A 27,990-nucleotide genomic window follows, 5' to 3' on the forward strand; every position below is an offset into this window, starting at 1 on the left:
CAGTTAAATCTTATCCTTTGTATTTTAAGTCACCCATTTGCATTCATCTAAAATGCTTTCAGAGAGTTTATCAGAAGAAGTGAAATAAGAAATGAAATAGTTTCATGTAAACTGCATTTTTATGTTTGACTGGTAAAACCACAAAGCAGAGATAAAATACATAAAACTAAGGCTCTGCATAATAAGCATATCTATTAGTTTCCCTTATCTTTATAAAGCTCCCGTTTGTCATGAGAAGCATTTTGTGTCACTCATCCCGCCTTGTTCTACAAAAGCTCTTTTCTCCCTTTTCTTTTATCTCCCATTGGCATTTGCAAGGTAGGAAACTTGCCTGGCGTGATGCTGCAAAAGACCCCGTTGAGTAAATAATCATTTAACCTTCAACCCCTTCATAGCATCAGGAAATGAAAATTAATACCTGTGTGCACCTAGATAAAAATGTTCCTGGTGCTCTGCTGGTTGCAGCTTCTGCAATCACACAGCCCAGGATTAAAGGGAAAATGTTGGGTCAAACCATTCTCAGGGTTTCTGAAAAGAAATGTTAGCGTTGCATATCCAACTAGCGAGCTCTTCCGAAATTCAGAGAACGCCACCCTTAGGTAACAAATACCAGTACCAAGGACCCGTTTGGAAACTTCTTGCTACGTAGTGCTTCTGAAAGTAGCTCTTCTGCTTTTTTAGGATTTCTGGTTGATGTCATGGACAGAGTGTCTATGACACATGTGTCTATGCGTGTGGTGATATAAAGTTATTTTGCCTAACGGACAAGTTCATCAGAATTCCTGTGAGCAGCTGTTGTTTTCCAAGAAGTGAGGTTTGGCTGGAGAAAATGTGTGATCAAACATAAATACGCTATATTCTCTGGAACACAACTGGTTTTTGTGTCACACTGGCAATGCTGTGCCGTTAGCTTCTTTTTTTTATTATTATTATTTTTGCCGTGTTGTTCAAACTCCTGTTTTCTGCATAAAGTTTTTTACGTCCTCTAGGAAAGGAATCCAGAGTTAGCTGCAAAACATCACTGTGCATTTTTCACCGTATGGCTACTCGAACAAACTTGGTGCAAGTTCAGGTCATTGAGATAACGTCAGAACAAAACTCCACTTTGAAGTACGGACACCTCTGTGTTTCTGACAGAGCTCTTTGCTGCCATAGATCTTTTCTAACCCTGTAGAAATGTAGATCTCATTCCATAAAACTGCTCACTAGGTACTCAGTGCCTGTCAGGTTTGGTTACATATCTCGAGTATAGAAACAGAGGTAATTCTTATTAAACGCGTTACAGAGCTGTGTCCTTTTCAGCAGTAAATGCTCTGGGAACTGTCTTCTCTTTTAAATATTCTTATAAGATAAATAGACTTATTCCTTGTGTACATAGAAATAAAGGTATAGAGTATATATCTGTAGTGTAACAACATCCAACTGCGAGGTATAAGGTGGGGAATGAGCAGCAGGCAACAGCATTACCTGACTGCAAAAAATACACGTCGTGTTTCACAGCAGCGCTGGAAGGTAAATTCAGAAAGTAATCCTCCAGCGAGGAGGGTTCAGTGGAGCATCACATCGTTTGGAGCACCACGTCGTGGGGAAGCAGCGAGGCAACAGCGGTGTCCACGTCAGGGAGACAGGAAGGCCTGGCGTCTTCCCAGCGCCTGAAATTGGGAGAAATTACCCCAATTTCTGTCGAAGACCAAGGGGCAGCAGGGTACTATGCTGCTCTTTAAAAGTTCTCCAACAAACAATGACTATTTGAACGTATAACAGGAGGTGAGGGAAGAGTGTGGTGGCCGCTTGCTCTCGGTGCCCCCAGGAGAGGACAACGAGCAGCTTCGGCCAGGTGCGGAGCAGATGTTTTGGAGACGCGGACCCTTTGCAAGAGCTGGGTCAGGAGGTGGCGCAGCCTCTGTCAGAGGCTGGTTCTGGAGCGCGGGCGCACAGGGGACCCGGCAGGAGCCGTTCCGCCGTCGGTGGCTTTTTCTTGGGGCAGGGGTTTAGCTGAGGTGACGTCTTGAGCTCCCTCCCAGCCTTGAACGGTGGAACTCGGCCCAGGGTGTTTTTGCGCAAGGCGGGATGGGTTATATCCCAACTGAGACACATCAGTGTTGTTTCCTTCTGATAACAAGTAAACAGAAACTGAGGAGGCACTGTAGTTTTTGCTCGTCTGCGTCTGTACGGACACACAGCCATGCCCAGCGCGTCTTCGTGTCTTCTGTAAGTCACTCTGTCGCTTCCAGTGGTGGTCTTGATCGCTATAATAGCAACTGTTATGTAGATCTGACTGGCAAGTCTGGGGACACTCATGTTTTTCTAAACAGGGGAATTTGGAAATACCTGGGTAGAGTCAGCATTTTACTCTGCCATTATATTTATTCATGGAGTTTTTGCACCAGAAACTCAAGACTGATTAGCACTGAATAGGAAATGGTGTTCTGAAGAAATCATTTTCAATGTGTAATGATTTTCCCACCTATATGGATTTACCGTATATTCAATTTTTGAAGAGGATCTGCAGAGACTCTGCTCCCTCTCACCTGTATTGTGCTTTCTCTGTGCTTTGTAACTCTGCCTGATCCTCTTAAGTTGCAATAATTGTTCTAGTTTACCTATTAAGTATATCCTCTGAAATGGTAATTGGAAAAAAAAGGCTTTTCCACCCCTGTATATTTTCCGATTATGTTTTTAAATCCTTATGGTTTCTTTGAATACTCATCTCGTGGCAGTACCTGTTCTCTGACTTGCACATATACTGTTTTTTCATAATAAGCACAGTTGTATGTTACAAGCATACAAATCATTGTGTATTCTTTGTAAAGTTATTTCAATGAATTGTAGAAAATTAAAGCATAGTAGAACAAAAACAAAACAAAACAAACCCACCAAAACAACAACAAAAAACCCCCACCTTCCTAAAATTTTAAAGAAAAAGGGGTTTTTGCTGACCTGTATTATTATAGTTCCTCGTCTATAGCTTACAGTAGACCTAAATTTACATTTATACCAGCATTATTGAGGTCCAAATCTGATTTTCCCTCTGTAAAGCTATACCATAGGTGTACAGCCGAAATCGTGTTGCTAAAGACGCTGGAACTTTCCAGCGCGGGGCCCCCGAAGAGGCTGTTGCTGAAGCGTGTGGGACCTCGCGGTGGTTTGCAGGGCTGCGGTCTGGGCTTGCGCATCTTGGGTTGCAAACTCATTTAAAAAAAATGCTTTTAAATTGTTGCTTAATGTTTGAAATAGTACAGCCTGCTTCCCAGGCATCTTATTTGTAATAGTGTCTCATGTGTTGTGTCTCCTAGCTCTACATACAAACTACCACACTTACAATATCCATGAACTTAAGTGCTTCGGTGGCGCTGGGGATGCTGTACATGCCGAAGGTGTACATCATCATCTTCCACCCCGAGCTCAACGTCCAGAAACGGAAACGCAGCTTCAAGGCCGTGGTGACGGCAGCGACCATGTCGTCACGGCTCTCGCACAAACCCAGCGACAGACCCAACGGCGAGGCCAAGACAGAGCTGTGCGAGAACGTGGACCCCAACAGTGAGTACCGCTCATCTCCTCTTGGCATTGACCAGTATTTGAATTTTAGGGTCTTCCTATTATTTGGTCTTCTCAGCTAAAGATTGTTGGTATCTACCGTATGTTACTTTATGTATTTCCTCCTTGCTTTTTTGAGTTGTACCAGCTGGCAGCAACTGCTGACAAAACATTTGGTTGCTGTAACTCCTCCTCCTTTCCCTCCTCTGAGCGATCAGCAGCATCCTTGAGTACCAGCCCCTTCACCTCTGCCAAACTCCCACCTCCCCAGCACTGGCAGGTGCAGTGCCCCAGATGGACAGAGGGACAAGCACCAAACTCATTGCTTGCTCCGCTAACCTGACCCGTAATGGTGTTTCTTTGCAAAAGTCTCGCAGTCCTTGAAGATTCCCATTTAAGGATTTTATCCAGTCCTATAAAAGCGAATGCAAAACTTGCCGCTGATTTAAAAGGAAAATAGATTGGATAGATGCTTCCAGTTTTCTTAGTGTGCATGGCATGGTATATTGTAGCTTAAAATTACATACTGAGGCCATCAAATGTGATTTGCATTTGAATCTGGAAGGAGTTGAGGAAGGAGACAGCTGCACAACTTTGTAGAATATTGGAAAGGTTTAGACATGTCTGCAGTTTTTATGAAAAACGGATCTGAATGTGGAGAAATGCCCTTTCCTTGCCCATGATCCGTTCATCCATTGGCTGCTGAAATCTCTGCCGCTTCTTGTCTATTAACCGCCGCCTGAATATCTGCCTCAAAGCAGAAACTCTGCTGTCAAAGCAAAGTGGGAACCGCCAGCAAATTATTGACACAGCACTTTTCCTCGCTTTATTCACCTCTTGAGTATTTTCCTCTGATGTGTTATCATGCAGGTATACAAAATGTTTTCTAACTGGAAAAACAAAATTTGTCTTTGGAAACTGAACTGGCAGAACTATGATTCTGACATGAGAATAAGGAAGGGCTTCTAATAAATTAAGGACCATATTGTGCCTCCTCCAGTCGTACTGACCAGAGCCCACATGGCAAGAGGAAATAAATGTAAAAATGTCCTGCGTTGGGGTATTACCCAGCGAGGGTGAGAGTTGCGGAGTCCTCTGCCAAGACAGATTTCTGGGCACGGCGAAGGACCCCCCTCCACTGGCTCTAAATGTGGGATGCTGCTGAGGGATGGAGGGAGAGAAAGGAGGAGGAGGAGGAGGGAAGGGAGTTAGAAAGAGCTGGGGACGGGCTGGGGGTGCCGGGTGCTGAACCGCGTTTCACTAATCGCTGCTCCCGTCAAACGAGTCGGAGAGAGTTTCTCCTCCAGAAAAATCAAAGTCTAAGATTTTCCACTCAAAGACTTGAACGAGCAAAATACAGAAGCTGTGAAGATGAACTGTTCAATGTAGTAAGCGAGGGGGAGCCCCGTGGGAAGGGCAGCCCGGGGTCTCCAGCTCTGGTTCCCCCTCCCGGTCTCATTCTCCTGCACTGCATCTCATGCTGTTTTCAGACTTCTGAGAATATTTCCCCCCTGCCAGTCAGATTTTTCCCTGGGAAGGAGATTTGTTTATTAAAATGAACTATTGCTCACTTAACCAGCTACGTTCCTGGTAAAATACAACATTTTTTAATGAAGGACGGTATACCAGAATGTATATTTAAGAGGCAGGAGAAGGGACAGAATCCCCTGCTTGCCAAGATCAACCAATTTCTTCCTTAAGCACCCAGTCTCCAGTCCCAGTTTAGTTGACACTGGTTTAAAGCTGGGGTGAAGTCCCCTGGGAGCAAAACCCTCACAGCTTTGACATTAGTGTGCGTGAAGGAAGAACACTTTGTGGGAACTCATTTGCCTACATGTGGGGTTTGAAAGCACATAAATCTGTTTGTTCGACCTAGCCAGTCAGGAAACGTGCAGGAGTATTAATTTATATAGCTTTCTGCAAGTACTGGGCTTTTAAATGTTTTATGGTTTGGAAAATAAATCTTGTTTTGAATATTTTTATTATTTATATATATAGTACCATCTGTTCATATTATCTGCTGCACCTACTACTATTATTTTATTCGCTGGATATGTGTGTTAGTAAAAATTATTAGAAAATCAGATGAAATAAACTACTGCTGTACTTAAAGTATTTGGGCACATTTAGTCCCAGCGTAAGCTCCTGCTACAGGTAATGGGAGCTTTCCGATAGTGTTTGATAGGTTGTCAATCAGTCCCCTAATCAGGCAACTTTTAACATGTGTGTCTATACCACTGATTCATTGAATACCTGAATTGAGTCTCATTTTAAAAAAAAATCAGATACTTTGTTTAGAAAAATATTTGCAGTTCCATTTTTAGGTGGAAGAAATGAAAACAATAGTAATGAGCACAAAAAAAGCCAGTGTCTTCCCAGCAAAACTCTCGACATTTTCAATGAAATTTTGAAAATTATCTTCATAAATAAATAAGGTTTTGGTGGTTTTGTAGTGGTTTAACTGAGGAGCACAGGGATGGGCGGTCCTGGCTGTTAGTTCTGTGCTGGGCCCCCCCAGAGCTCACTGCGTTAGGCTCAAAGTCCGTTAATTGAAGGGGATTAAGGGATGAGTCTAAGGCTCATCAGCACTGCACAAAGCCAGCCTAGACGTAGACCCGGCTTAGCTGCCACCTCTTTTCTCACAAGTGCAACAGTACAGTTGGGTTTTCCAGTTTGATTTTCTATTGTGTTTCCTGGTGAAGCCGCTGTTCATGCCTTGCTCAGGCACTGGAGACTGGAGTTGCCATTTCTATTGAAAATACACAAATATTTCCTATCTCCTAAGAAATTAACAACGCCAAGCCACCAGCGTGGGCTTCATGTACCTCCAAACACTGGGGAATTTGGTGACTAAGCCCAAATTCATGGCCTGTCCTGCTTATGTGCCCCATGTCCAGAGTCAAAACTAAAAACACAGAGTGGATGGTTTTACAGAAAAAACAGCCTCGAACAAAACCTCCATCTTTTAGCATCAACTTGAAAAGAACATCTAATGAACTGGTAATGTGTGTGTAAAATGGGAGCAGGGGCTCACTGTGTTGCAGGTTTTTATTTAGGATATATGGGAAGCAAGAAATTTCACGAGTTGAGCTCCCGAGCCGTGTCCTGGGAGGGTTCTTGTGCTGAATGGGATATATTAAGGCCACGCTTTTCAATCTAAACCTGTGTTACTTATGAAAACTTTTTAAATCTTTCCAGTTTCCCATCTGGCATGTGCACGCTTTTACTCATTCAACAGATTTTCCTGCTAATATATGTTTGCATCTAAAATGTTTCACAGCAGCTTCCATCAGTGTGACGAGTTCATTCTGCTCTCATGTGCCTGGTCCAACCTCACGCTGTTTGAGACTCATCGAGTCTAGAGCTGAACAGATAGCGAGGGCTCCGGCTCGGCTGTGTGTGTCTCTGCTCCCCGAGCAGAGTGTCAAACTGTAAGAAAAATATTTAAACCTCCAACCCATACTTAACTTATATTGAGATTTACATGTAATTGCTCCTTTTCCTTCGCAACTTGTTTTAATTCGTGGCTTTACCAAATACGACGGCAGGGAAATGAGCGTCGCCGTTGTTTGGTAATGAGTATCCCCATTTCTGATCTCGTGGGAAAAATCTCACTGTCTGTGAGAATGGCTGTGGTCAAGTTTACACCCATTTTTTCTTTTTTCTTTTTTTTTTCTTTTGGTTTTTCTCTACTAATAAAGCTCAGAGCTGAGGATGAGTCTTGCAGAGTAGCGCAGTCGTACACAGCAGGGAGCAGGAGGCGTCCAGCATCTCGGTGGCAAAGACCGAGCGCGTCAAAATGCCAAACAACTGCTGGAAAGACAGAGCAGCTCCAGACCAGACGCTTTCCCCGAGGAGTTTAGCTGAGACGTGTTGAGCAGTGGCGAAGGAAAAGTGTGTCACCCTGGATTAGCCAGAAAACTTTCAGGTCTAAAAGCTGATAAGGATCTAATTTTCAGCAGAGTTATAAGTTTGTTGAATTTCAAGCTAGCGGGTGCTTTGGGGGCTCAGCGCAGACGTATCCAAGATGATTTTTTTCTCTTTATCCAGTAGAACTCCCTTGGCAGTCAGCCCAGCTCTCAGCAGTGCAGCGCGATCGCTGTCCCCAGGCAGATCAGGCATCACCTGCACATTTCCATGTTAAACCAGCGCTTTTCTGGGCGCTGTCAGCTCCTCTCTGTCGCGGCGGCAGCGAGAGCCGTGCGTGTCCATCCTCACTTTTCTCCATGCATTGAGAACGGACGTTGCCTTTGGGGGTTCCCACCAGTGAGCTGTGGTGGCGTATGTGGAACGCGAGCATGTCCCGTCTTGGGCAGACGCCGCTGTGCAAGCGCCGCTGTGCTGTGTCCTGCTGTGGTTGTGTATTCACTCGTGTTCATCCGTAGCATCACCCACATGGCATCGCCTAGTCCATCTTTCTGAGGAAGAAAAACTAAAGTGGTTGTTTGTGATGCTGAGGAACCTGAGAGTGACTGCATGGGGGAAGAAGGGCTGGGGAGTCTTCAAGTAAGCCAAAATCTTCCAGAATTTGTGCAGGGGAGAGGGGGGGGAAAAAAAAAATCCACCAGACCCGCTGTTTTCTGAGCAGCTGCTCCCACGTTCAGAGGTACCTGAACCGCTCTGACCCGGTTCATTTATTTCTAGTCCAGAGTTAATTTCCTGTAGTGGCGTCTCTCAGCTTTCCGCTATCGCAGCTCCAATCTGAGCTCCTCAGTTGGATTAATGTCGTGGCCTCCATGACAGGGCAAAATTTGAAGAGTTTATTGTGCACAGACGTATTATACATACCAATGTATTTACTTTTCCTGTAGACTGCATACCACCAGTAAGAAAGAGTGTTCAAAAATCTGTTACTTGGTACACTCTTCCACCTACTGTATAGCTTTTGCCTGCTTTCCAAAAAGGTAAGGAAAAATCTAGCTTCTTATTATTTATTCTCAAATTATTGTGATTATGATTATTATATACATGAACAAATGAGGAATGTGCCTTACTGCAGCTATGTTAAAACAAGTATCGAACTTAAAAATTGTTCACACATCCATTACCAGAAGCTCCCATGGGAAGGGCTGGATTCGAAAAGCAGAGACCCAGGATTTGGGTGATTTTAATCACGTCCCGATGAAACAAGGGACTGGGCGTCTTCTACTTCCCACCAGTGGAGGTGGATCCCAATAAAGCTTCTGAAGATGTGGGTATTTGATAACAATTTAAAAAAGGAACAAACAAATTATCAAAAGTTAATTATGGCAATCAAATCTAACAACTAACAAAATGTTTTCTGAGTCATTTCTAGCAGCTTTAGCAGCAGAGTTGCCTGGCAGCACAAAAATAACGTTTGCGAACATGCGAGCAATTTTCTTTACTCTAAAATTACAAACGGGTCAAAAAAGCTTGCAAAAAATTTTCTTTCGTGGTGGGTGATCCCAGTGGCCGCTCCTGAAAGCCCACGAGTGAACAATTTTTGAGGGCTGGCTTTTGGCGGTGTCGCGAGTGCCTGCGCTGGGATCCGTGAGCTCTGCTCGCGTTGTGACCCGGGCAGCCAGGAGTCGCTGCTTTCCCAGGGAAGTCAGGGCAACGCGAGAGCCTTTGATCCCAGACACAAAGAACCGTTGGTAAATTTTTCTCTTATCTGCAATTCTGTGTGTGCTCAGGCGGCTTTGCCCAGGTGCGGGAGGTACGGGCCGGGTTACTGTGGTTTGTGCAGAAGAAATGGTTTTAAAATGTTTAGCTGAGAATTAATGTCAGATGAGAACTAGTATAGGTGAGAGCTTATATCAGCAAAGGTAGGAATGTTGCCTGAATTGAGTTTCTGAGTCAGAGGAAAAAAAAAAAATCCTACTATCTTTAGCTGGTGTAAATTGCCACAGCTCCAATTTCAATGCAGCTCCAGTTCTCGTGAAGTGTTCAAATTGCTTTTTATTGTGTTTGAATGCTGCCCGTTATTCTGCACAGCTCAGGCCGTGTTTCGGGTGCGAAGCTCTTTGGGAACGTCAGGTCAGAGGGGCTGGGGGCGGCTGGTGTCGAGGCAAACAGGGAAATAGCCGGAGAGGAGAAGGGACCGCTCCAAGTATTATCGCAAATCAAATGCGAAAGAGTAAAGGGCGACTGTGTGACAATGAGATTGCTAAAGGAAGGGGATGAGAAGAATAGGAGGGAGATAGAAGAGAGCCTAAATCTCAGGAGAAATCAAATTTTTTTAGATACAATTTTTAAAAGGTTTAACATTTAAAGAATTGGGAGCTCACACAGATCTCTAAAAAATAATTTTTCCATGTAGCATTATTGTATAATGTAAGGAATTGCTGTCTGCAAAGGTGCACAAATAGTCATCCAAGTCCTATAAAAAACAATTGGCCATTTAGATTCTTTAAGCAGATTTTAAAATTTGGGCCACACCAAGCTATGAAAACCGCTCCAGTCAAGGATGGTTCGGGCTTTGGTGATGGCTCTGCCCTGGCCGGGGCTGTTGTGCAGCAGGAATTGTTTCCCGTTTCTCCCGGGTTTCTGTTCCAGCCGGGCCCGCTGCTGCAGCTCTGCTCGCTGTGCTTGGAGTTGTTCTGCCAGGAATACAAAACAAAACCAGCAAGAAATACACTATATTAAAAGCAAAACAATGGTATCAGGAAAACATCAACTTAGGTGTAAACTGACACTTGTTTTGCTAGTAACACATTTGTATGCAGGTATGAACATGGTGCTTCAGCCATTACTTGACTATATTGGTTTCTGCTGGGCGATGCACAGAGAGATGCATTTATAATGCTTTGAAATTGTTTCCTGTGAGTGACAAATGTGACTTCTTTACTGTTGAGCCCGATGAAAATACAAGGCTTGGAAAACTATATGTGGTATCTGGGTCAGAGGAAAAGCCTGTCCATCACCTGAACAAGGCACAGAAACGCCAGCTGCTGTTACAGAGCTACCGAGTCACATTTGGTGCTGCAGAAATATCTGCAGCGCTTTTCTCCTGACCCATCGCCAAGCAATATGCTTGCAGGTCAGGAGGAAAAGACAGGCCAGCGACTGAAGCACTTGAGATGTGTGACAGACCCAGGTCGGTCCCTTGGGCGTGCAGACCTCTTGCTGAGGTCCCTCACCCCGCGCCGCATCCCGCGGATGATGCTCGTGAGATGCTCCTGCATCGCCCATGGGATCACGTAAGCCCCAGGAAGACAGCTCCACTCCTCAGCTGCCGTCTGGACTTGATGAGCAAGGACCACCATGTTTTGAGGACGCCGGTCTGATGCTTTGTGCCAAGGACAAAGAAGATTGTGGCACAGGGTCCCCGCTTGCTCCAGGAAAGACCTGAATGGTGCCCAGGAGCCGCTGTGCTCTGAAGTCTGTCCTAAAATTTCTAGAAGCACCAAAGGAGAGACTAAATGGAGAGTGATGCCCTGCTTTTTTTGGTTGGATTATTATTACTGAGCGTTGTTATTTCAGCTGCTTTTTGCACGAAGCTGGTGCTGTTGGTCCCTCAGCAGTTCAAGCCGCTTTAGCAAGGACGATGCTGAAACACCGCAGCTTCTCAGCAACCTGTTAACCGTTTGTCTGTCTTTTCTGCTGACCTTCCACTCGACCTGGGCCAGATGCTGAGCAAGTCTAAACCACAGCGGTCCCATTGCTTTGAAGAAGAACCATCGACCGATGTCAGCTGAGGCTCTTGCCTCCGCTTTTCAGACAGCAGCCGCCCTTTCCGCCCTCGCAATGTGCCGCAGCGCGGGGGTGAGCACGCACGGAGCAGGTCCCTGCTCAGCAGAAATGTTGTCTGAGCTTCGTGCTGGAGCCGCAGGTCCCTGAACTTCGCATTCCTCCCGAATTCACCTGGGGCTTCCCCTGACCTGGTCCTGTGCGCTGCTTGAGGAAATGAGCAGCTCTCCAGAACTAACAGAATTAATTTGAAAATGCCAACCATTGCATCTGTCTGCATGGGCAGGGCTGGATTTTATGTCAAGCGGGGCATTAACCCCACGGAGGCTGTTAAACCATTCTAGTGGTGTTAGGAGTGAGGGTATCTGGGTACAGCCTAAGGCAGGGGCGCTCCTCAGGGCTCAGGCACAGTCTGCTGCTTACTAAAGGTTTTCTGTTGCTTTAAAAGTCATTTTTCTGCTTGATCTCTATGCAGGGGAATTTCCATGGTGATTGCAAAGTGCTGAGACCATTTGTCAGGCTTGTGCGGCGCCACATTGTGTGAAGTCATTATGTTTCTTGGTCATATCTCTCCCAGGATATAAATACATTTATGTGGATGATGCTGTAATGAAGGTGGTGTGATGTGAGTCATGACGGGGTTTCAAACTCATCTTGGGCTTGTGTTGAAAGGGGTCAATAGCTGGGTCACTCTCTAGTGCCGGGATTTTCGGGGACCCCGGGGCCACGTCCACCATCCAGCAGCTGCTCCGGGACTGGACAACGCTCTGAAAGCTTTGGGTCCCAGCTGGGGCATGTTCTGTAGCTCGTCACACCTTCAAGTATGTGGGATAGAGTAACCGTTTTCTGGATTGAAGCATCATTTTCCTTTTAAATCTGGCTAGTTTAATCTTGAGAAAGTGTCACTTGAAGGATTTTCTATTCAGTGGAGACCCCTAAGAAATGAGAATTTGCAGTCAAAATTGATAAGAGAAGACTTTGACTGGTCTCCACCGCATCTGTTTTGATTCTAGAACGGCTTACTGAAAAACTAGACACTTATCATAAATGTATTCTGAAGATGATATACTTATTTTTAAAGTGTTGCACAGGGATACATCCAAATTAGCTTGTACAACACCCCAAGTCAGTCCCTAATGCATATTTCCTTGTTTCCCAAGTTGTAAATGACTTTGCTGACACGGTAGATTCCACATTTTCGGCTGCTCATGGGACGGGTGGTGCTGGGTGACGACGGCACCTGCACAGCGGCTCCTCCGTGCCCTGGTCGGTGCCGCGTCGCCTGCGGAACGAGTTTCCAGAGACAGTGGAGGCGCTCAAGGATAAAATGTGTGAGCAAATTCCCTTCCTTTTTTAGCAAGTTTTTCAGTTAAAACTGGTTTTCCCTCCCCCTCCCGGAGGAAGGGGCACAGATTCCCCCCAGTTTCCTCTGGATTGGAAACGTGAGTGCTCCGAACTGCAGAGATGTGATTTCGGGGTCAGGAGCGGTGACTCGCAGTGAGGGTCCCGTCCCGGCACACACACCCGATGGCGATGCGCACCGGTCACCGGCAGGCTCCCGGCACCCCGCTGCTTCTGCACATTTAACCCGGAACCTGGCACGTGAGTATTTATTCCAGAAATTACTTATGCAGTAGCACATATTTTCCAAGCCATAGCCCAGCTCCATTTGATGAGGTTGAACAGTTGAGCAACCTTTAATTTTGTACGCACCGAGGGGTATCCGTAATGAGGCCTGTTTTCCACGGGGACAATTTTGCTGGCTTGATATTGTCTTATTTACTTTTTAAACAAGAAGATTTACTCAGAGACAAGCTCTGAAGAGATGAAGGCACGTGGGACTAAGGTGCCTTCAGACCAATATGCTGGAAGGCAAATACAGTTTGGTGTGTTCTGAAGAGTGAGGAGTGAAGCTTTTTGACAAAAGGAAAAAGCAGAACTTTTGTTCTGAGAATGTAATTCCTCCTCCCCCTCTATTAGCATTTGCACATTCCATTTGCATTTTAATTTTTCCCAGTGTCTCGAGGTCTCAGTATCCCTTTGGATCTGTGTTTTCCTTCAGGTTCTGTATATCCACGGCAGCATCCTGTTACCCGGCAGCCAAACTAGTGCCAGAAATTATTCTCTTTCTAACCATCTTATGATTCTAACAATCATGATTCTGTGATTCTGTCTTGTGAGCGACACAAGGGGGTTGCAAATATTCTCCTTTGCAGTGCAAGGTTAGGTTCTCTCATGACATTTCAGAATGTGAAGGGTATCCCTCACAACGGATATATATTATTTTTAAACCATGGCAGCAGTTTGTATGGCTGGGAGCAGTACGGCTTGTTTAAATGCTTCATTTGTTTTAAATGAAATAAGAAATAAGTTTTTTGCAACTGCTGCTTGAATGAGACCTAAAGGTGGGTCAGGAGAAGCCAAGTCTTTGTCCTTTTAACTCCATTAAGCATAGCTGGACTCCAGCTACTTAGGAGATTGGTTTTTTAGTTAATATTATTACACGGCCAGAACATTTTGCTGGCAAAGCCGTAAGTGCGGCAGTGCCACGGCCGTGGTGCCGGGGGACCCTGGGGAGTTTGCAGCCTCCAGGTGCAGCGCGGTTCTGTGCCAGGTCCCTCCTCTCGCGACGCCTGGGGACTGGCTTATTTTCTTTGTACAGCTCAAAATAACTAGATTGGATGATGCACTTAAATGCATTCACATAATTGCACGCTCCCGTATTAATTATTTTGCAGACTGTCTCACACCTTTCATGACTTACGTGATACCAGACTTGTAAATATGCAGGGAAGTGTCAGACTGTTTCCTTTTTTAAAAACTGAAATTCCTTGTGCACTTAAGCGATCATGTTCTAGTTTGATGTTTGAACAACGTTAGTTAAAACACACAATCGTGACTGTAAGTGCTTTGGATATTAAAAGCTGGGTAGGTAGCTAAATGTCTTTGAGACACAAATGAGTATTAATTAGGATGCTAGTATTCTTCTTTCCTGTTGTTTCTCTTTTTAAGTGATCTTTTTTTCCTTGGAAACTTGGAAGAAGAGTGAGCTGTAAATTTTGCATATATTGTTATACCTCATGGACCAATCCCTCTCTCGCTTTTTTGCCTAATAAACCCTTAGTAGCTCAGAGTTCTCCCTTTAATTTATCAGTCCTTACATCCTCTCAGGGAGAATCTGTCAGAGTCAGAAATTGTAGTATCAGGGAAAAGACACAGACTTTTGGCTCTCTCGTTGTCCATACATTGATAATGGCTCTTTCTCTGCAATCTCACCTGCATCCCATCCTCATCTGTGGTAGCGAGGCGACTCACGTAAAGACTTGTAGGATTCTGAAATCAGACTTGACATTCTCAGCTGAATTTCACTGAAATCCCCGCAGTCGCCTCAGGCTGGGATGTTGCAATATTGGGAGTCGGGTTTCTGTTCTCCCCTCCCCAGGCAATAGGAAGCATTAGGGTTGCATCTTGCAGCTTTTGGGATGTGTCCTCTTTTAATTGTTATTGCTACTATCATTCCAGTTCTGTGTTAGGCCTGGTGACTTTGCTGCTGCGCCTTTACTCAGGACAAAAGATCTTTTTCTCCTCTTTTTTTTTCCATTGTGTGTTCTTCTGAGCTGAGTGATCTTTGGGATCAGGGGATCCAGTCCGCAGGAGCAGGTCCCTGCGGCCGGTACACAACCAGTGCCCGCGGCTCCGCTGAAAGCCTGTTCATTCGCAAACCTGTTGAAAATTCGGTAAGCCAGTTCAAAAAGCTAATCATAGTAATAACGGAGTAAAAAAGGCCAGGAAAACTGAAAATAAGCAATATTACAGGTAAACGAAGTTCTCAAAATAAAGGTGCGGATCCATGCAGTTTTCTGCGTGCTTGATTACAGGCGTGAAGAAAACTGTTCAAAGATCGTGTAGGTAAGAACAGAAAAAAGCCTCAGTGGTACAAAATCGAGGTGTGCTACGGGACCAGAAAAGAGAAGGTGGTTGGGACAACCATCGCTGTCGCCACAGCCGCGTTTGCCCAGGACCCGTCGCTGGGTTTGCGTCTGCCCGACACGGGCACGCGTCGCGGCGTCGCGCGCGCCGGTCCCTGCGTGCGGGCGCGTGTCCCGGTGGTTTTACCCCAGCCTTGATGTCGTTTGTCACCTGGTGGCAAACAAACCAACCCCTGGAAGATGTGAGCGCTCGGCAGCGACAGCGCCGATGAGCCGAAGGAGCACGCGAGTAAAACGAGCGCGAGCCACGGCCCAGCGTTCGTTTGTCACTGACATCAAATGATGCTGTAAAATGAGATCGGTATTATTTATGTTGACACAGACAGCAAACAGAATATATTTGTGCAGCGGGGGCCTGGGCTTGCTTGGTTTTTTGAGGCCAGCAAGCAGCAGCAGATCAAAAAAATGGCACATAAGAAATTAGCCTTTCGCAGTGTTTCTCTGTTATTGCAAATAGGCACCAGGTTCACACCCAGCATCTCTGGAAAACGTCACAGGGGTTTTTTTCTCTTTATTGGCTTAAGGCAAGAAAATGTGTGCATCTCGTTCAGTGATATATGGTGACACGCTGAAGAAGAGAGCATGCTTTTGTTCATGAAAACAGGTATTTTGACTTTGGGGTGAGATTGTTGGGTTTGAACTGTGTCTGACAGAAAGGACCAAAGGCAGGTTTTTATTTTCTAGCCATAGTGAGAAGAAAGAAAAAAAACAAAAAGGAAGGGAATTAGGTTAATGGCTAAATACATGTAAATGCCCATGAAATACAATGGCCACACGTAGTAGGAAAGAAAGGCATTCGGGTCGCGGGATCGGGTGTTTGGCTGAGTTACTCCTCTGTAAGTCAGAGCACTGAGTGTCACCTGGGGAGGAGGCTGGAACTGCATCTAGTGAGATAGTGACATGTCTGTTCTGGCTGCTCCGTGGAGAAAGAAAGAAAAAAAATACAGTTGCCATAGCTACACCACTTGTCATGACGCTTATCATGTCCATGGAATGAAGAGCCTCATATTAAATCTGTACTCTTATTAATATCATCTGTTAAACATTTCCAGGATATTTGAAATCAAGACTTTCTGCAAAAAAATTAAATGTTGATTGCAGCAAAATTGCACTGTTTAACCATGCAGCTCAGAGTGTAATTTTGTTAGACACTGTGTTACAGAATTATACACCATGAGTACATTTTCCAGCAAGTTTAGCCTCTTTGCACTTCATGAACATTCTTGATATTTCTGAGGTATTTGTTACTTGCAACTCTTTGCCAACTAGCTCGGGCAGGCCAACTCGGTGCAAGGAGGGGAGTCCTTCCAGGTCAGGGACCACGGCATGTCACTGGTGTGACATCCCTGTACCGCACAAATTCCCCTTTCTACGGCGATAATCTTGCCAGGAGCATCGCTGGGCCGGAGCTCCGCAGGTCCTGGCTCTGGAGGATCCAGGTCCAGGTCTTGCAGGCAAAGCCACCCCAGGCTGAACCGGCTCCATGCAGCCAACGGGGCATCCCTGGGGACACCTGAGGAGCCCATCGACGTCCCCACCGAGCTCTGCCTGTGTCACAGCAGGACAAAATGTCGTTTCCTAAGGAAATGACCTGAGAAAAGGTTCAGCGGCGGTTTCTTGTGGGATCGCACTGACTCCGAGACACGGAGCCAGCCCAGGCAGGAGGTTTTGGTGCATCCTCTGTCCTACCGTGGGTAGGACAATGTGCTTCATAGAGGACATAGTCACTGCCCCGAGCAATCGGGATGTGCAAAGTATTCATAAAAAACTATACAAAATACAGCTTTGTATCCAGCATTTATCAAGGGAAATTCCTCTCTTCAGAGGATAGGATGTGCCGAGTAAGAACCGGTTACTTACAGGATGTTGAGGTGTTTGTTCAGTCTTTTCTGTCTTGGTGTTTTCCTCGAAAGTACAAATGCAGTGATAAATATGGCACTTATTGTTATTTAAAATCAAGCTATGACCTGTTTCTCTAGCACAGGGAGGCTGTGTTCGGTGTAACCTTGTCGTTCCACCCGCTGACAGCTCCAGACAAACAGACCGTTGGTGAGATGTTGTTTTTCTCCGTGTCGCGTGGTTCCCCGGTCGGAGCAGAGCTGAGGTTGCTCCGATACGCAGCTCCGGTGTGAACGGGCACTTCAGTGACCGGGAGACTTAGACAAAATCCGACAATCTGCAAAAGTTTTCTCTCCAGGTGTTCTCTGGGTTTCAGTCTTCTATTGAAAAATAGTTTGTGTTTCTGAATTGTGAGAAATATGGATGTGGCTCTGCTCCTGTGCAGACGTGTAGGTGTTTATTTGGTGTGCTTGACCAGGTCCTGGCGAGGCGTTTGGTTTGGTTTGGTGCTGTACAGACAGGAGGGTGGTGCGCTAGTGGGGAGGAGAAAACCTGGAAATGAACACATTAAATTAGTAGAATTGCTTGTCATTCGTTAAAGGAGTGAACAGAAAATACCTTTGTACTCTCAGTGTGAAACTCGTAACTGACTACAGCTGGGGGGAAAAAGGGAAAAAAGAAATGTTGCTCAGTCCTTTGTTCCTGTTGTTTCGCAACTGCATAAATTTTAGTTTTCTTGATTTCTTTATCAAGTATGATGCTTAATTAGAAAAAGATTTTCAATTATTTGATCACAGAACGGATAAACCAGCTAGACATGAGAGCTGTATTTACTGAATGTGGGTGTAAGTAGGAAAATGAGTACTTGCCTGATTCCTTTACAGCCACGTATTCAGCCGTGTATCTGGTCGGGTCCAAGCCCAGGGGTTTGCAGGGAAGCGCCGGGGCTGATGGAGCGCGCGAGGGCAGCGAGGGGCTTGAGCGGGGGACGTTTCGGAACCGGTTCAGGAGCAAAGTCAAGAGGTAGAGAGGAATCGTTTTCTCACAGCTCCGCCTTCAGGACTCCTTTGGGATGTTTTAGAAGATCACTCAGGTCATAATTTTAATTATGTTTCGTGCAAACTGTTTTCACACTTGGCTTTAACAGCTCTCAACAGAGCCTGGCTTTCCAGGTGAGATAACCAGCGTGCTATTAACTGCTTTGTTTTAAGCAGGTGAAAATAATTTGCTGCTATTTGTTATCTTTCCAGTGCACAGCACTCAAACAGAAACATTTTAAATGTAGTTTAAATTAGTATGTTTTCTGTACCGTCGGCTCCAATTAAGGAGTAGTATGACTCGGGTTTGTTTCTTTCGCGCGCCGGGGCTGTTGGATGCTGCTGCAGCGAAGCGCTGGGAGTTCAGTGGATGTGAAGGTTCGTACAGCGGCTCTGCATCCTCCCCATTGCCTCCCCCGCACCCCCTGGGGTTTCTGCTCCCCGGCCTCATCTCCCAGCTCCATCTCAGCGCGGTGCACGAAGGCACCAGCCGCTCTGAGCCGCTCTGCTATCTGCCATTTGCTGGAAGCGTCGATAAGACTTTCTGCTGTTTATTCTTTGATCCCAGTGTTGCAGATACTTTCAAACTTCGCCTGACCCAGAAGTTTTTATCTGCAAAGCAGATGAGTAGGAGACAGGAGAACGACACAGCCAAACAGGCTCAAGAATGATGTTCTTCAGCAGTACAATACTTTGTTGATTTTAGCTTTTATTTAGGAGGGTAAAACTAATCCTTTTCTATCGCAGTGTTATTGCCTGACTCAAAATCTCAACCTTACAGTTATCTTTTAGGCAAAAACATGATGATTTTTCAAGCCCTAAACAGTAAGTGTCTGGCGCCGTTCTTTGATTCAACATCACATTTTCTTTTACTGTCTCAGATGGAAAAATTAATATTGACAACAACCTTGGAATTTGTTTCTGAAGGCACCTACCCTAATAATACCTTGCAAAGTGTAATAATACCTCGCAAGGTGTGGCTGATAACGATTATCTCTTAGCCCAGTCCTGAGGAGGCTGCAAGCAGAGTGTGTCACCACGGGTAGTTTAGATCATCTTTCCAGCTTAACAAAAGGAGTTTATTGATGCTGGCAGAGTTATCAGCATAAGCAGCTGAGAGGCAGGAAAACAGATGACAGGTTTTTTGTTTGTTTACAGAGAGCTATCACTTTCATTGGTAAATACTCATACAAGACAAACGCGGTATCTCACCATTGCAAAGGGGGAACATGATTCACACGTCCCATTTGTAGCTGGTTTTTAGAGCTTGTAAGAATTGTAAGGGCATGGAGTGACAGGACAAGGGGTGATGGCTTTAAACTGAAAAAGGGGAGATCTAGATGAGATAAAAGGAAGAAATTATTCGCCATGAGGGTGGTGAGAGCCTGTCCCAGGTTGGCCAGAGAGGTGGTGGCTGAACCATCCCTGGAGACATCCCAGGCCAGGCTGGACGGGGCTCTGAGCAACCTGAGCTGGTGCAGATGTCCCTGCTCATGGCAGGGGGGCACTGGGGTGGCTGGGGAGGTCCTTCCACCCAAACCATCCTGTGATTCTATGAATTAATACAGATGCACATGTTTATAATTTTCTCCAGAGGAGCGAATTTCCTCTGGCCCCCAGTTTTGCCCAAAGTTTTGCAGAAGGGCCGTGGGGCGCACGGTGACTGGCGGCAGCGCTTGAAGAACACGAGAAACACCAAAGCTCTCCTTGGGTCAAGCAGAAGAGTGCTATAGAAGCATCGTAAGGAACCAATAGCTTTCCACGTTATTTTATGCTGTTCTGTAAATTTTTATGGCAAGCAATGCGGGCTCTGCTGAAATCAGCAGGTGCTTTGCCCTTGACTTGAGCAGGATTTCAGCCGCAAAACCACTCCGGTCTGTAGAGCTGGAGCTTAACTGGGGAGTTTGCCATTAGTCTGCCTTAAAACTGGAAAGTGTAGGTTTTGTGCTACATTCTATAGGGTTTTTCCTTACTTGTCTTTACACAGCTTAAATTTGCTGTCCACAGAGCAACGTTAGAGAGGTTACCCCATGCCATTAGGCAAAGCCTCCAACCACCTACAGCTGCATTTCTTCCCTTTGTGCTGGAGACGTGTGGCTTTGTGGAGTTCATTATTTATCCAGTATGCTACAAGAAAATGTGCCCAACTTTCAAATCAGCAATTCAGTCTTTTCTTTTCCTAAAGAGGTAAGTGCCATGTGCAACGGTGCATACTGACTTTGCAAGATAATCTTCACCTCATTTTATGGGTTTTAGGGTGATCAGTGTGATAAGCTTCCCATCCTTTCTGGGATTCATTGTGGGAAAGCCTGCTTCACTTAAATTAATGGCTATCATTCTACTCAAAATGAAGTCGGAATTTTCTAGCTTTGTACTGTAGTGCAAGCATCTGTCTAATACAGTTGCTTTCCCTGCTTTGTCTGAGCTTTGAGTTTCTTCATCCCTATCGAGATAAAAGTTCAACAGCAGATTGGTCTCAATCTAACACATTTGCAGAATGACAAAGCAAACACAGACTTTATGTGCTCAACCCCTAACAAGCTATCGTAGCCTATAAGAATATCATGTCATTGCCACTTTGCCCTGAACTGATTTCTATCATTATGCCATTATCTTGCCCAAGAACTGCTTTTTATTATTCTTCCTATCGGATGCATTCTCTGTTCCCACAAAAAGTGAACCACAAAAAAACCTGATGAATTAAAAACTTGTGCCTCTGATAGCGGCTACTACTTGAAATCCTTATAAGCTAAAATGGGCTTGTTTAAAGAAAAACCTACTTCAAATCCCAGCGAGCCCTGGGGAACTGGCAAGGTCGTACTCTCACTTCCTATTAAATCCTTCTGGGAACTTCAAAGCAGTCCTCGTTAAAAGAACCCATTATACCGGGTATTCGTAATTGTTACTTCTGGCCCTGGCGCTACTCGGGGGGACGTGGTGCCGGCCCCCCGGTTCGCGCTCCCTTCAAGTGCTGTTCTGTCACTCACTTGACTCGCTGAGTTTGCTGAGGGGTAAAAATCTCTTTCTAAAAGGGATAATAATCAGAAAGGCCTGAAGGTAAAATGCAGCCCTGGTTAGAGGAGGGATTTGGAAGTGGAATCTGCGTAAAGGGACAGACGCGTGGACACTCTTCAGACAGAAACACACCAGCAGCACTTGCCCTGCTCTGAACTATGCATTTGCATGCATAGGCCTATGCATATTTATTCTAATGCTTTTGAAGTAATCGTTTCATTATTAATTGCATTCCGAATGCAACAGAGGTGGAGCAGGTGAATCCAGGTTATCAAGTGTCTGTGAAGCAGCACTGAGGTTGCTTGGGCTCTTTCCCCAATTGTGCTCCTCTCTCGGCGTTAATCACTTATTCAAGGTTTCTCGGAGCTGGTGTTCACCTCCTGACCTCCCTCTGAGGTAGGTGCATAGAAACATTATCAGCGTTCTGCAGATCGGGAGCAAAGCCATCTGAGTGGCTCTCGGTGACGGAACGGGATAGATTGGGCGGACGTCTGGCTTGTTCTCGTTAGCAGAGTTGAGCCAGCAGAGGATCTGGGCTCGTCTTCCTCAATTAGTGTCTGTGCGCATGTGGGGAAAGCTGGTGGGTTTTTTTTTCCTTTTGCAGCACTTGACATTTTTGTGACGGCTCGTGCGATTCCCAACCTTAAGCACTATATTATTTACGCTAAGTAAAAATCCGTCTGTGTGGCCCAACCTGACTTGTGACACTTTCAGCCAGCTTTGGGATTTTCTTCTCTACTTTTCATTCCATCAGATGCACTCTGCAGTGTTAAATCCCACCGTGTGGGTCTTCCTGGCAACAAGGGGTGAATTACAACTGTTTGACAACAGGGTGCAGGGGAGTAATGAGCTTGGTTTTCCTCTCTTTGCATTGCATAGATCAGTATGGCCTCTGCAGCAAATCAGGCTCTGCAAATGTAATTGCATTGTGTTGGAAAATTTCTAAATGCATAGTAGCAGAAAATAAGGCAGTTATATTGTGAAAATTGGGAAGAAAATATCTGAATATGTGAGTATCTGAATATATATTTGTAATTTTTAAAGCCAGGCAAATTATTTGTTCTACATTTGTCCAACAAACCTAGTTGTTTGGGGCTTTTTCCAGTTAAGTAAGATCTGCAGGACTTTTTTTATTATTCGTATTCACCTATCAGCTGTCCTTAGTTAGGTTTGAAGTTTGGCAAACTGAGCATTTGCAAAATAAGAAAATCTAGCGTCTATGAAAAGCTGAAGAGCTTTTAAATGAAACTGCTCCACCCATAGCTGAGAACGGAGACGCACAAACCCGACACGGGCTCGTGTCACCGCCGCGGCACCCAACGGTGCGTCACACAGAGATACGGAAGGGGAGGTTCAGATTGGATATTAGGAAAAGATTCTCCCCGGAAAGGGCCGCCGGGTGTTGGAACAGGCTGCCCAGGGCAGTGGTGGAGTCACCATCCCTGGAGGGGTTTAAAAGGCGTTTAGACGAGGTTCTTAGGGACATGGTTCAGTGCCTGAGTTAGGTTAGGTTATGGTTGGACTTGATGATCCTGAGGGTCTCTTCTAACTGAAATGATTCTATGAGTCTATGAAAAACTCCTTTACATTACAAGCAACAACTGTCAATGGTGCAAATGTGTCCGGACTCGCGTAATCCACCCGAAAAGGTGCTGGTTGCTAAGCGACATGGCCCTGTTCTCTTTTTATGCCGTTTCAGTTCCTTCTTAGCTTTATGTTCCATGGCTGGGGCTGCTTAATTTGATCCTATTTGCAGTGACAATTTAGGGTCCTGTGCCTTGCATACCAATTCCTGCAAAACGCACTTGAAAATCACGTTGGGTTTTGGAGCTGGAGAAGCTGCAGTGGGAACCCGGGTTTGTTTTCTGCTGGAAAGGCGTTCCCAGCTCGTGCTGTGCCACCCTCCGTCCTCCTGCAGCGCTCGCTGACGGCGTTTAATGAATTAATTAGGCTGTTCACAGATTCCGGCTTTCCTAGAGAACTAACCAGCCTCAAGCCTCGCTCCGTGTGTTTTTGCTGCTGTTGTGACAGGCGGAACGTCCTTCTCCACCACCCCATTTCCCAAGCACCGGTGATGTGAAATACTGATGAGACACGGCAGGGTGGGAGGGGAGAGGCGATTGCAAACGGGGGGATATGAAATCGGTGGCATTAACGGTGTGCGATACCCAACCGAATTGGAGAAAATTTATTTTTTTAATAGAGACGAACTTTTGCATCTCTCATAGAGGGACTGTGGCAGGGCGGGGTGTGCAGGTGACGCGGGTTCCTCTTGGGTCACCCCCCAGGCAGGGCCCAGCGTTCCTCTGGAAATGCTGTTATTGCCCTTACGGCCGTCAGGATTTGGTGGTGACATCACTCTCAATACTGGACAAAACAAGAAAGAAATGTGCAAGAGCAAAGCAGAAGGATGAACTCTTATTAAGGAATTTGGATCATATTAAAAAAAAAAAAAGGGTAAGGAAAAGAAAAACTTAAAATATAAGTGACACCACCCACTTTCATTCTGGTTTTTATTTTCTAGCATTTCTTGGAGATCACCAGCAGCACATTAGTAATAGATGCCAGAACGTACAGCGTGTCACAGGAGTCGTGAAAGGAGCATGAGGGATGACTCTGTAAATCTACACAGTTCCATTAGATAACTGGTTTTCTACAATTTGTGCAGCACATTTACTCTTTGCAAGCAGTCCGTGCTCTCGTCACAGTGTTCGGTGCCCATTCCAGGTCTTCAGTCATTGTCCCACCTGGAGCATCTAGAGACCCACTAGAAGAGACGGGGGGATGATCAGGGAAGTTCATTTGGGTTGTTTGTTCCTCAGTCAGGGTTTCAACAGGAGTACTGTTCACCTTGCTGGTTAAATTCTACTCTCTGCTGTATTTTTGGTGACTCAGTTTCGCCACCACTGCACCAATAGGAAGAACCCGTTCCTGCGGGGTTTGTCACCGCGGTGGGTCGGTGTCCAGGTTGCCATCAGGCCGCTGATGTGCTACATACATCAGTCATCAGGAGATAGAAACAATCTCTTTAGCAGGTTCTCCCCCCGTTGTCCCTGCGATGCGGTGACACGGCTGCAGTTCCTGCCCATCCTCAGCGCTAATTGTCACTGCCTTCCTGGGAGTGACAGGGAAATGTGACAGCCGAAGATGATATAATGTATGAGGAGAGAAGGCTGTACAGCAATTATGGAGGAACACACTTTTTACTCGTGTTATCTCCGTAATTTAATATATTCCTATCCTATTATTAAAACATGAGGTTCTGTGTGCTGATCTGCATAAAAGTCACACAGTCCAGGCTGCTGCTCGGGGACCAGCAGCTCCCACCGACACACGCAGTAAAAGGAAATATTTTTTATACAACTGTAGGCATTTATATACTAGATAAGTTGCCAATACACCATGGTAGGGAGCACAACAGGAGAGATGTGAAATGTGATATAACAATCCATTTACATTTAGATACTAAATTTAAAATTACATTATTTTCTCCAAGCTTCATTCCATTTGTCGGGTTTTGGGCAAGCGTGTAGAATCATTTAGGACTGTTGCTTTCATCTCTATCTCATATATATTTTGTAATTTAAAGGCACCAGAGCATGTGGAGAGCTCTGTCTTTCAGGCTCAGAGCCGGAGGAGGAGCCACCTGCATCCATCTTCCTTTTAGATGCACTAGAAGCAGGATTTAATAATCAGCCTCCGCTTTGCCTGGCATGAATGATACAGGTTTCTAAGCAAGAATTAAGAAAATGAAAAAGAAGAGGTAAGCGTGATCTGCGCCAGCGGCTGCAAAGGGGCTCAGTGCAGAGGCTCCCGACTCGGAGCCATCAGGGCGTCAGTTCTTGCTCAGTGCTGGAGATACTCGGATCATGTTTCATACATTTGATAGCTTGAGATGCCTGTGGGCTGTAATAAAATTCAGCTTTTTCACTGTAAATCTCTTCTCTTGAAGCATGGAAGAGGTTACAAATGTGCGTAAAATTGAAGCGAAAGTGATTAAATCTCACTCTGAGCAAGTATTGACGGATCTGCCTTGCTCTTGGATGCTGTGGGAGCTGCTTTCTCTGTGGCCTGTGCTCAAGATAATGAAAAGCAGTCAAGTGGTGAAACTTCTATTTCCAAAGAGGACTTTTGCCTCTGCGCATTTGTTTTTAATGTTGCTAGTACAGAGATGCAGTTATTTCAAATCCTGCTACTCACCTCTGGATGGAAACTGTCACTGTCCCGCGCTGCCCGTCGGGCAGGTGGGACAACAGCTGTAAAGGAAAGGGGTTTAATTAGTTGCTGTGCTTTAAAGAAATGTTGTTTATTGCCCACATGCAGATACACAGGTTGTCTTAATTTCCATAAGTTACAATGAGCATCCTTCCTGCGGGGCCGTGCTGCTGTGGGCAAGGCAGGAGGGTGGGATGCGCCCCTGGAAAACGGGAAAAAGTGGAGTTCACAGCTGAGGACAACTGCTGGCTCACGTGCGAGTGTTGGTTGTCAGTATCTTGCACTCAGTCACATCCTTAAAATTAACACTGTGCTATGAAGTGTCTGGGGTTTGTGAGGACCAAGGTGCTGCCTTTGTGCTTCTGTCAGTCCAGCCGCTGGGAAACGGAACGCTCCTGGAAGGCGCTGCTCTCGCCCTCCTGGGTTTTCAGAGTTCCCGGTTTAAGTGCAGATGAACAGCAGCAGACGGGAGATGTGCCGTTGCACCTTCCTCCTGCCCGGCACCGCGGCTGAGCAGCGATGGACGTGACGCTTCCAGCGCTCTGGGCGCCCTCCAGCAGATCTGCCCGACCGTCCTCAGCTGCGACGGCCCGGGCCACGTTCTGCCAGGTGGACACAGCAACCCTCATTTCAAGGAAAATCGGGGTGAAGGCTCCTGCGCTGCGCTCTGCTCGACACGTGCGTGTGACGGGGTTACCTGTGGCTGGACGGAACCTGGAGCTTGTTTCCAGTACAGTGGGTCTGTCTGTAGAGATGAAATCGCGTTCTTATCATACTAATTTCTTCTCCTATTAATACAGCCGCTATTCACCACTAATTAGCAGAAAAAGGCACTGCGCTTGTCACTAATAGCAACGTCTCTTTTGAAACAGTAATGTCCCCTTTTTTTTTTTTCAAACAAGTTATACAATGCAACTGCTTCAAGAGCACATTTATTTGCTCTTAAAATATGCAGGTGGTGACTATTTAGGATGTTTCCTTTCTCCACGATATTCTGTATTTAAAAACAGCTAGCAGCCCGTATTTGGGCTGCTTGTTTGCGTGTCCCTTTGCAATGGCCTCGGGAGGGGATGCGGCCGGTCTGTGCGTCTCTGTGCAGATTGCACGTTCTGCACACCACAGCGCTTGGCTCGCCTCCAGTGCGACCAAGGCCATGGCCAGCTGAGGTTGGCATAATTATATGTATATTAATTAACGTGTAGATGGTATTAGCAAGGGGACAATCTGTTTTCACTGTTGGAAAGCCGTCATCCGTTAACACCAACACGGCGTCTGAGATCTGTATCTGTTTTCCATTTAAAGAACGGGGAATGCTCATGTACCCTGGATTAAAGCACGGTGGATTCTGGTAATGCTGATGTTCCATTAGCATTCCCCATTTTCATGTAAATTAAGTTATTTGAGAAAAGTCAAATCCATACCTGGTGCTAATTGCCAATGACAATGACGAGCTAAGACTCAGTAGAGTCACCATCGAGACGGACTGTGCTGAACCCTTCAGAACAGGCTGGAGTTGGAGCTCAGCTGAGCTCCAGGCTCCTGGAGTCAGAGCAGGACCAGAGCTGAGAGATGTGGAAGCTACCAGGGAAGATCATCTTTCCTAAAGTGACCATAAAGCATTTATTGATCATTTTATCTAAATTATGGATGATGCCTCTCTCAACTACATTATTCTGGTGAAGCAGAGCAGTGCCAAAGAGAACTCCACCGGCGGCGGCTGCGACGCGCGGAGCCCGTCTTTCCGCAGAGGGGTTACAGGAGAACACACACCCACAGTGGCTGCATTCAACAGTGGTGGTTCGTTATCACTGAAAACGAGAAACGAGCTGCTGTGGTTGAAATTTTGGGAAACCTCATCAAACAAAATACCAGGTTTGCTGTGAAAGTTGGAGCAACACCCCGGTAAGCATTAGAGGGTTGATATAATATGAACCGGCAGTGGAGAGGATCAAAATCCTTCTGCTACAGCAGCTCTGCTGCTGTTTGAAATTGGAGCATGTAATGGATAAAGCTGAAGTATATCACAAAATAATACATGTAATTACTCCGTAACCTCTTTCATGATGATATTTTTTTTTTTTCTAACTGCATTTTATCTCTCATCAGCATTTAATAGCACACCACCGTTTACTGAGTACTTGCAGTCTAGCCTTGAAAGATAATGAGTTTTATCCTGCCATGTGTTGAACATCTTCATGTCCAAGAGAAGTTAATGGGAACTGAAGATGATCAGCATTTTGTAGGATCAGTCCTTGATAGAACAGCTCTGCCTCTTGTATGGAACAGGGTGAAACAGCTGAATAGTGTTTCAGAATAATACTGAGAAGTGCTGGATTTACCCTGGAGGTTCTTAAATGACAGTCTTGAAAACACCTAGGAGTAAATTAATCTTTGTCAGTAAAAAATGATGGTGAACACCATGAAAAATATTTACATTGGACTGCACCCTCATGCATTATACTCTAAAAATATTCTGAATTGTTGGTCAAGAGCCTGGCCTTATTTAAGCAAGTATTTCTGCAAAGCAGGTCACCTGAAAAATCCATGGTGGTCTCTGCTGAATCACGGTCCTGGCTGTTGGGCACCCAGGGGACATGGGCACTGCCAGGGTGAGGGGACAGCGATGCGCCCAGGGCTGGCGGATCCATCCTGCCCCAGGAGAGAGCAGGAGGTTTCCAGCAATCCGGATAAATCAGCCTTATCCC

The 27,990-nt window shown here is 45.7% G+C and overlaps 1 protein-coding gene across 2 annotated transcripts in view; it reads left to right on the forward strand.

Annotated features, from left to right (window-relative positions):
• Positions 1 to 27,990, forward strand: part of GRM7 (glutamate metabotropic receptor 7) — a 248,344-nt gene that overhangs the window by 218,769 nt on the left and 1,585 nt on the right. Inside the window, exons 9-10 of one of the 2 annotated variants that reach the window (XM_065642466.1) lie at positions 3,297 to 3,543; positions 8,352 to 8,422. In XM_065642466.1, the coding sequence (XP_065498538.1) occupies positions 3,297 to 3,543; positions 8,352 to 8,422 (318 nt within the window). Of the gene's footprint in view, positions 1 to 3,296; positions 3,544 to 8,351; positions 8,423 to 27,990 lie in introns of those variants that run through there. The other variant, XM_065642465.1, reaches the window with a different exon arrangement.

The sequence above is a fragment of the Caloenas nicobarica genome, chromosome 11 (genome assembly GCF_036013445.1).
Source record: "Caloenas nicobarica isolate bCalNic1 chromosome 11, bCalNic1.hap1, whole genome shotgun sequence".
Lineage (NCBI taxonomy): Eukaryota > Metazoa > Chordata > Aves > Columbiformes > Columbidae > Caloenas > Caloenas nicobarica.